The 9,975-nt window shown below is 35.3% G+C and overlaps 1 protein-coding gene across 1 annotated transcript; it reads right to left on the minus strand.

Moving 5' to 3' along the window:
• Positions 1-6,493: 6,493 nt before the first annotated feature.
• Positions 6,494-7,453, minus strand: LOC131001695 (uncharacterized). The gene is made up of 3 exons (XM_057928273.1): positions 7,244-7,453; positions 7,107-7,161; positions 6,494-6,858 (listed from the first exon to the last, which is right to left on the minus strand). Exons 1-3 carry the CDS (start codon positions 7,429-7,431, stop codon positions 6,673-6,675), a joined length of 429 nt encoding a protein of 142 aa, XP_057784256.1. The 5' UTR covers positions 7,432-7,453; the 3' UTR covers positions 6,494-6,672.
• Positions 7,454-9,975: the final 2,522 nt, after the last annotated feature.

A 9,975-nucleotide genomic window follows, 5' to 3' on the forward strand; every position in this document is an offset into this window, starting at 1 on the left:
CCTAGCCCTAGCACCCAAATCGGCGCATAGGTGAGCCCTAGCCTAGCCCCCAAATCGGCGCACAGGCGAGCCCAAATGGGCTGCGAGCTTCGAACCCCCAAATCGCCTAGAGAGAGAGAGAGAGAAACATTGACAGACATTGAGAGGGAGAGAAGCTTCGAACCCCCAAATCGCTTCGAACCGCCAGGAGATGCCTTGAAGGATGGTGCCTCCGCGGAATAAGGGATGGCGCTGCTGTGGAGGAGCTCGACGCCGGTGACGCGGTCGTACTGGGGAGGGGCAGTGGTGGTAGGGGGGGAGGGGGGCTGAGTGTGTGTGTGTTTATTTAAGAGGATTTAGGTTTAGTTAGAAACTTTAATTAAATTAATTAATTGGACTTAATTAAAGTAAATTTTCTCATTTTTAGAAAGTGGTCAATAATAGTGGGACAAACCAAAAAGAAAATGTGGCCAATAATATTGGGACAGAGGGAGTAAGATTTTTCATACTATTTGTCCCGAAAAGTAGATAAAATATGTTTTGTGGTTTGAAAACTGTTGCTAATAATAGAGTTGAAGATTTAGAAATTAGGGCCAATGTTTTAGAGAGTAGAGCATGTAATTTCCGTTTTATTGCAAGATGGGATGCTAGGCTCCAATGTAATTGCGAAGGAAAGCAGAGGAAAGTGGAAAAAGTAGTAAAGAGAGCAGAGCAGGTTTGTTTGTTTGGAGGATAGCAGCACGTGGAGGGCGATGAGGTGCGGCGCCATGCAGGCGGGAACATATGTGGGCGGCGCGTGTCCTTCACAAGGACGTGTCAGAGTGCGGTCGAATCGCCACATCTCGCCGCGGGCCCACCACCCTCCCGGTTTTCTGGAGCCCGAGGCCCAGCCCGTTCTACACCAAAACCGCTCTTACAAAACAGCGCATAGGTTTCCGGTTTGGGGGTCTGCCATCTGTGGGCGCCCATTTTCCCAACTAATCGCCTTATTCCTATTTATTTTATTACTATTTCCCACTCTTTCTTTTATCTATTCCCCTTTCTCACTTCCATCGTTCTTATCCCATATACTCGGACTGCTTTTTCTTTTCTTTTCTTTTTTTTGCTGCATTTCCACCCTTTTGGCCTTTTGAGATCGCGCGTGTATGATATTTGTTACTCTCAATCTCTCAAAATTACGATCTTATTATTATATGTGTATATCCCTAAAAATTATAACATATTCTTATTTAAAAATAGTTTTATAAATTTTCTCTCTCATTATTTACAAAAAACTGTAGAACTCAATCTCCACTCAAATACTACTACAACATTTTTTTAAAAATGCATGTCATCTCTTTTTTCTAAAACTCGTGTTATTTTCTTTGAGTTGCAATTTTTAGGGACAGAGGGAGTAGTATCTTTTTTTATACTTTATTTATCTTGTTTCTTATTTGCGAACTCCACATCTCTCTATGAAACTCTAGTTTACCGCCGTGCATCCGCTACTCCAAAATCTCTCTCTCTCTCTCTATATATATATATATATATGAGTTGGTTATAATGAAAATTATAATTTAAAATAGGAATTGAGAACACTCACTGACGTGTAAAGTTATTAGTGCATTCGTTGTGCAGTTAGCTGCACTCTGAAAAAATGAAAAAAAATAAAATTTTCGCTCTCTCTAGAATTCGAACTCAGGTGGTGCATTCATCTATCAAGTGTAGGAATATTATAATTGATTAACATTCAATTTGCTCGTAGGATCGTCTTTTGAATTATCTAAATTCACCATACATCGATTAAACCTAACATGCTTCTATTAATTTAATTACTACACAGAGGAGGTATAAATACTTGAAGAATTCACAAAGGAATTCATCAAATTAATTATTGAACAGACCAACGAACTTCGATGCCCCGTTCGGCCTCTCAAATTGTTGAGAAAATTATATATGGTTTTGATTGAGTTCCAAAACTCAAAGATGGAACTCTGCTGATGACCAAAACATAGCTTAAGAATATCAAAAGTATTCTAAGCTGATGCAGTTTACTGAAGAAGTTGAAGGTTGCTGCAAGACACCAACTAAAGATCAAGCTGAGACAAGATCCCATCAGAAGATCTAATTGGAGCCTCGGGCTTATGGGAAAATTCCAGTTTGAAGGAACAACGAAGTTGCTATGCTGATCAGGGTTTGTGCTCGCCACCGAGCACGAAGACTTGTTTCTCTCAACGCTTATAAACTGATGGAAGCATCAGTTTAATCAAAGCAGACCGATCGAAGGACATCAATCTGACTCATGCTCAAACTCACCCATGCCACGTCAGCCATAAGGTCAACAAGCTCAAAGCAAAGTCAACCCTTAAAGCATATCAACCTTTTGAACGGTCTATATATACATCGGAACAACAAGACGCAGTGGTGGTGGTGGTGGTGGTGGTGGAAATATGAAGTTGCAGTATAATATTAGGTTACACCTTTAGAAACCAACAACTGTCATAAATAGGAACTAGATCTTCATTGTAAATTTCAAGTTCATAACTTGAGTCACATTTGTAGTTCCTAGACTAGGCATTTTCAATGTAAACATCCTAAGCTTAGAATCGAACACATTGATCCTTAGAAATTGTTCTTCATTGTAATAGTGTGTTCAATTAGTTGGAGAAACCCCCTATAACCTCTCACAAAGTTGTAAAGATGAAGTGAAGAAGTAAAGAGAAGTCGACGAGTAAGCTTCGAGTGAGAAGTCTGAAACTTGGCAAAGCAACGGGATTGCAACCACACAAATTACTAAGTACGGTATTGCACTTTGTAAATTGATAACGAGATCACAACCACGTAAAGTGCCAAGTAAGGGACTACAAACCGTGTAAATTTGTAAGTAATGAGATTGCAACCGCGAAAATTGCTAAGCCAAAGTTAAGGGATTACCCTGAGTGTTAGGGTCGTGGATGTAGGAGGAATTCCTCTGAACTATGTAAAATATTTGTGTATTGTACTTAGCTTACTTACTTAATGCATTAGTAATGCATCTCTCAGCCAGTTGACATAGCTTTCACTTGTTGACTCATTATCAACAAGTTGTTCAATATTTTGAGAAATCGAGAAAAAGTTGTTATCTGGTGTATTCCCCCATATACCAAACCATACTCTCCTCGGGACCAACAATTGGTATCAGAGCAGGTTATTCTACAGACCTATACTTCTGAAACTTAGTCCGTTCTTTTCTTGTTGAAATAATATCAGGAAATCACTTCAAATTTTTTTGATACCTATCTTGATATTAAAACAGAGATTCTCAAAAGATCCTAGTTGCTGAATATTAGGTCTACTTGAACTGATCTTAGAAAATCTTTTGTGTGTGTGTGGATTCAGGTTGTACTTTATGCCTTAAAATTTTAAGTTTAAAATCTTCGTCAAAAATAGTTTTTGTTCTTAAAAGTCTCTTGAACATCTCTTTGAAAAATGATTTTCATTCATCCAATAGTGCATAAAATTGTTATTATGAACTCACCCCTACCTTGCAGGAAATGAAGTCTCTTTCAGTTGAAAGATAGATATTCGGATTCTTCAATCTTAAAATCGATCATTGAAGAAGAAGACTTGGAGGATTTCTGATAGTCGTGCTGAACAAAAGCATCATGAACAAGTTGTCGTCCAAAGAACTTGTAGAGACACCAGTATAGCAGTCAATCATCAAGTATCAACAAGAATTTCAAGGAATAATCAAGCTCAGATGATGAAGGCATCCGCCTCCTTGCCACCAGAGCCAATATGCTTAATGAAACAACAATCAAGACACAAGCTTCACTGATATGATCATAGGCTATATGAGCCAGATGTAAGCTACAGTAATCAAATTCTCGAGTTATCTAAAATTGTTGTTACTTCTGGACAAGAAACTGAGTTAGGGGAAACATCCCCTAATAAAAGGAGGATCGAGCCAATCGGTGATGAAAATGATAAAATGCTCGATCTCCTGAATAAAGCCCAACAAGATAACGGCTATCTAAAGTATAAGCTTAATCAAACTGAAACTTGTCATCCTGAGGAAATTGAAGAGCTCAAGGAAGAGAACTCTCTAGACGACGAAATCAGCAAAGATAAGGAAAAAAGTCTGAAAAAACTGGTGGATAAGTACTGCAAAGTCTATCACGAAGCTAAAACAACTCAAGCACTTCTCGAAGCTGCTCTCGCTAGAGAAAATGCTCATCAACGACACAGTTCCTTCCACAAAGTGAACGGTGAAAATCGAAACAGGATAAATCTGAGAATAAGTCTCAACTCATCAAATTCCTCGATCTCACGATATAAAAGGTACACTGGCTGCTGACCACTCTTGGGGACTTTTATTAAACGTTAAATATTGTTAGCATTCTCAAAAGAATCAGTTGAGATTTTGACATCTTATACAAATTCGTATCAGTTGACAAAAAACTCAAAGCAAACTCTAACATTCAAATATTTTATTGTACCTTATTGTGGTATCACCTAGTATTCACCTGAGCTCGCACCTCACTCTACTTTGTTTAATGTTTAGTCCTGCCTATTTTATTTTAGCTTCTCTGATTGAATAACAAGGTCCTCTAGTTCTTTCTTAATTTAACTATTGGTGTCTCTTCCCTATGAGGAACCAACAAATTGGTATAACATTTCTGTGAAAGACCACCTGAACTAGGCTCGTTATTATCTTAAATTCAGCAAACCCTTTTGGACCATATCTTGAGATAAGAGGGTACCATAAGAAATTTTTGTTGCTGGAAAATTTGCAAAGAGTGAAAACATGTGCAAATGAAAGACCACTGAGGAAGACATTTAGGCCTGACTCTCCAAATGTTCAAGAATTATCAAAAGATGAAATTTTTGTAACTCCTCGGTCTGTCTAACAGGATTTCAACCGTTGAAAATCTCAAGAAGGATCTCACTACTATCAAGTCTTCAATATCCTATTTAAATACACCATACCAATCCAATTTATATACCCCCTCCCCCAAAAAATAAAAATAAAAATAAATAAATAATAACTCATTTTTTGTCATTTTGGGACGTTTGTAAAAATTAGTCTTTTTTATTTTTGAAAATTTTGTATCACATGATGAGCCATTTTATCCGCACACAGAATAATTAATTATTATTATTAATAATATTTTTTAAATGGATTCATTTTTTATTCACAATACACTTAATCATTTATATTAAAATTAGTAGTGTGTATTTTTATAACTATTTTTTATGAACGGAGGAAATATTATAGGTAGTCATGCCAGTTGTTTGGTTGCTCTTTTGACCACAGTTAAAGATCATATAAACTACTAGAATATAATTAGGTTACTGCTGCACGCTCATGTATTTATTACAATAGATTATGCATAAATTTGCACGTTTTAAAATATAGAAAAAAAAATGTTCATAAACTATGATCGATTTGATTCATCATTCGTGCATAATATATGAGCATGTGGGCTGCCGCTACAATCTAACTTTTAATAAATCAAGCAACTAAAGATTAATGGGTTAATGCACTAACAATATTAGATAATTTTTCTCTAACGTTCGTTATTTGAAATCAGGGTAAGCATAATTTTATTAGTCATTGTATGGCAAGTCTCACACACTTTTAATAATGACATATGAACAATTATCCAATTAAGTTAGACAAATCTTCAAATCTAGACCGAGATCATTTAGTTGGTCTTGAAAAGTCATCGATGATTGAAAATCAGTGTGAAATTTGTACTCAAATAAATATAATAACATGACATTTTTTTTTATTAATATCTTTATTTTAACAAACATATCTCAAAATTAGCAAGATATTACAAAAATCAAATCAATCATCTAATTTAAGCTTTAATTAAAAACTACAGAAGGGAAATTTTATGATCATTTGCATTAACAAAATATTGGAGGTTAAGCCCACAAATTTGGCCTAATGGTACACAATTGAAATTCTGGGCTAGTAGCCCATAAGCGCAAAAATTGCGAAAAACTAGAGAACTCTACAAACTGATTACAACAAGAGGCCAGTTAAAATTCTGATGGGCTTTCTCCTCCACTCATATCCTCTATATATTTTTTGAGGAAACAGATTCACTACAATTTATTGTAAGGTAATCCTCTTTACAACTCCCTTTTTTCCCACTCTTTATAGTCATAAAAAAAAAATCTATTAGAAGTTCTTGTCTTAGTAGCTTTCCACTACTTTAAAATTATACCAAAATAATGAAAATAAAATAGTCACCAAAGTGACTTTATTTTATTTTACAAAAGAAAGAAAAAAACACACTCATACACTAGCCCTTTAGATGACTCGAACTCTTGACTTATCGATTGGGGGAAAAACGCCTTACCAATAGAATGAGTATGATTAAAAGATTGGCAAACTTCAGTGCAATGATCAAAGAAATATAGCAGCAAATAATATGAAGAAAAGGTAAAAAAAATCATGTATCTATTTTTATTTTGTGCTCATGAGAATCTGAAAAAGAAAAGGTAAGAAAGTAAATCGTTTTCAAGTTACTCAGAAAGAAGGTTGAGCCGGAATGCACGAGAATGCTATATATATTTATGTATTTACATATATACTCTTTACAGTATTAGGTTGTTGGGAACAAGTAGGAAAAGTTTCCCATCCTTTGCCAACCCACAACGGAAATGGGAACATGCCATGTTTTGATTTTGTGTTTGTTTCAAGAGATCAAAAGTGTTGTGCTATATATGATAATGAAACGGCAGTGAAAAACCTTCCAATCTGGTAGCTGCTGCTTGTTTCTTCCCCAACTCTGTGAATTGCTCGGAACGGAAATCTGCATCTTGAACAAGAGGGTTTTGAGTTCTACATGGAGGCGACCCAAACGCAAATGGTAGACTTGCGCGTCGCTCTGCTTCGTTGTGCTCCTGCAACAAGATTAGATATTAATTAATTGAATATCTTTCTTCATTACATCTTTCCAGATCGTCAGAATTAATGAATAAGAAGACGCATTGTAATTTCGTCGTCTTCGAAAGAAAAAAGGACAGAAAATATCCGAAATAAATCATACACAGCGCTTGAAAAGGAAATTACAGAAATTCATCAAATACGATCAGAAATAAAAAAAATTCAAATAAATGAATGGATGGCGAATTGAAAGAATTAAATCTACCTGGCGAAGGATTAGCCCTAGCAGCTCAGCACCGTCATTGGACTCGGAATCATTACTGCTTTCATCAACAACGCGATGCATGAAAACGAAGATCATGATTCAAATTGAAGAAAGGGAAGAAGGAAAATGAGAATCACCGAATGTGAAATCTGGAAATAGTGAGAGGGGCGACACGACGGGGCTTGGGGCAAACCACCCGACACATTGCCATTGGATCTTCACAACAATCCATCTTCGACACCAAAATTGGGATGATTTCCCAAGAACAAGCTACCCTTGAACCAATTTTCGCAATAAGAATTTGGACGACGGAAGTTGGAACCATCACCTAATTTAATTCTTTGAAATTTAAACTCGGTTTATGCATTTAATACGTTTTGATTAAATCAATGGTTGTAGTTGAAAATTTAATCGTGTACATGTTGTCTAAGATTATTGTAGCATATTTATTTCTTCTAACTCAATTAATTGTCAGTACGTGCGCCTTTGTATGTGTGACTTACTATAATCTAAATATAATTAAATTTAAAATAATTATAATTAAACAATTATGTAAAAATTTTGAAGGAAAAAAATGACATTTACTTATTTTTTCACCAACAAACAAAAACAAAATCAAAAAATAGAATATATTGTTCAATATTAGATAAAATAATAAGAGAATAAAAATAACATCTATATAATATATAAAAAGGCAGTTTAACGGCTATTTTTTCCCACCAAATTTTAAAAATCAGTTTTTTTTTTAACTGCTTCCTATTTTTCAGCAAGTATGCAAAAATTGCGTTCCACTCATTTTTCTTTATACTCCACCTTTTTCTTTTATGTTTTGATTTATTTTATTTTCTACATCTTTCTAATCTTTTGATTTTATTTAATTAGCTTTACTTTAATTTTATTTTCAATTTTAATTTCTTTTGTTCATAGCAAATATATGACATCAATTTATATCTATATTTATATAATATACAACTAGATAATTTTTTCGGATACTTTTTAGTGTAACTTTTTTAAAATAATTTTTTTAATACTCCAGAATACCTATTTTTTTCACAATTCACACTCAATCCTGCATGTTTTTTTTCCATTTCTCTTTTTTTCGTTTCAATTGTAATTTAATTTGATATAAAAAAATGGCTTTTTCCCTCCATTTATTCCCTCTTTTTTTTTCTCTCTTCTCCCACCATTTTTTCACTATTTTTTTTTATATTTTAATCCTTTTCTAAACATTATCACATTATTTTATTTTTAAAAAAATATGCTCATTTTAAATTTAATATAGTATAAAAATCATGAAAAATGAAGTTAAAACGATTAAGTTATGAAATAAATTAAAAGTTAAAATATTTTACTTTATCTCTTAGTTAAAATTTTACAATTTTATATATATGTTTGTGTATGAAAATACTTATTTATTTATTATGACGCATATACTACTCGACGATAATAATGCCTAATGCTAATTTTTATTATTGATTTTTTATATTTAATAACTTTAATTATCATTACGCTTTATACAAAGTTGAAAATTTATATTTTTATATTTAGGATTTTATTAAATAATTGACGGGCGTGGATTGTTTTAGTTTATTTATATTAAAATATATTTTATCTTTATATATTTTAATTTTATTTAATATTTATATTTATTTATTTAAATATATTGTTTAGTTTCAATGTTCGTCGTGCATCGCACGAATGGTAATACTAGTTAGAGATAAATGAGAGCACATGAATTAATGTGTTAATGCCTCTGAATAACGTACCATTTTACTTAACAAAAAGTTAATATTAACCATAGAAATAAAAATATATAAATTCTAATAAGTTTTATATAAATAGATCACTTTAACTTTAATAAAATTATAATAAAATACACCATAAGAAAAATAAAACTAAGAAAATATAATGAAAACAAAACTGAAAAAAGGAAAAACATAACAACTAAATAGAAAATAAAGAGATGTAAACGAACCGCCACCCCCACTCCCATCCCTACCCCCAGCCCCAATTATTCGTAAACCCTTGTGCTATAATTGATGGAAAGTTATGCGTTAAGCAAGTTGAATTTGCTTATGCAATGTGTTCTTAGTAATAATATGTTTATACTCCATCCGTCCCAATATTCAAGTCTCCTATTTTTTTTTTGGGCTGTCCCAATATTCAAGTTTCCTTTCCTTTTTTGGCAATAATTAAGCAAGGCTTAGTAAATTAATTAAAGGTCTCCACCTACCCCCAATTTCATCCCCACCCCTGCTCTCTCTCTCTCTCTCTCTCATCTTCCTCCCGCCGTCGCCACCACCAACCTCACGCCTTCACCGGTCTTCCCTTCTCCTGCTTCCTCCCGCCGCCGCCACCAACCGAGCGCCTTCACCGGTCTTCCCTCCGCCCTCTTCCTCACGCCGCTGCCACCACCAACCTCTCGCCTGGTCTTCCCTTCGCCCTCTTCCTCCCGCCGCCGCCACCATCAACCTCGCGCCTCCACCGTTCCTCCCGCCACCCTCTTCCTCACGCGGCCGCCACCAACAACCTCGCACCTTCACCGGTCTTCCTTCGCCCTCTTCCTCCCGTCGCCACCACCAACCGAGCGCCTTCACCGGTCTTCCCTCCGCCTTCTTCCTCACGCCGCTGCCACCACCAACCTCTCGTCTGGTCTTCCTTCGCCCCTGGTCTTCCTTCGCCCTCTTCCTCCCGCCGCCACCACCAACCGAGGCGGCAGCTCTATTGCAGATTTGGGGGAAAAAAAATTGGACCTTGATTTCTAAGCAAGGTGGAGGTGAAAATTTTGGATCTTGATTTTGGCCTGTAGCTCTTCTCCGCCGCGACTCATCCACTTCCAGTCGCCAGAGGGCTTCTGCGACCACAATTT

This window comes from Salvia miltiorrhiza, chromosome 8 (genome assembly GCF_028751815.1).
Source record: "Salvia miltiorrhiza cultivar Shanhuang (shh) chromosome 8, IMPLAD_Smil_shh, whole genome shotgun sequence".
NCBI lineage: Eukaryota > Viridiplantae > Streptophyta > Magnoliopsida > Lamiales > Lamiaceae > Salvia > Salvia miltiorrhiza.

Bases quoted from the DNA above. Each gene is read 5' to 3' on its own strand.
- LOC131001695 (XM_057928273.1), bottom strand. From the start codon at position 7,431: ATGGTTCCAACTTCCGTCGTCCAAATTCTTATTGCGAAAATTGGTTCA. The intron at 7,162-7,243 runs GTGATTCTCATT...TGATGAAAGCAG, and splicing joins ATTTCCAGATTTCACATTCG to TAATGATTCCGAGTCCAATG. The intron at 6,859-7,106 runs GTAGATTTAATT...ATCTTGTTGCAG, and splicing joins TAGGGCTAATCCTTCGCCAG to GAGCACAACGAAGCAGAGCG.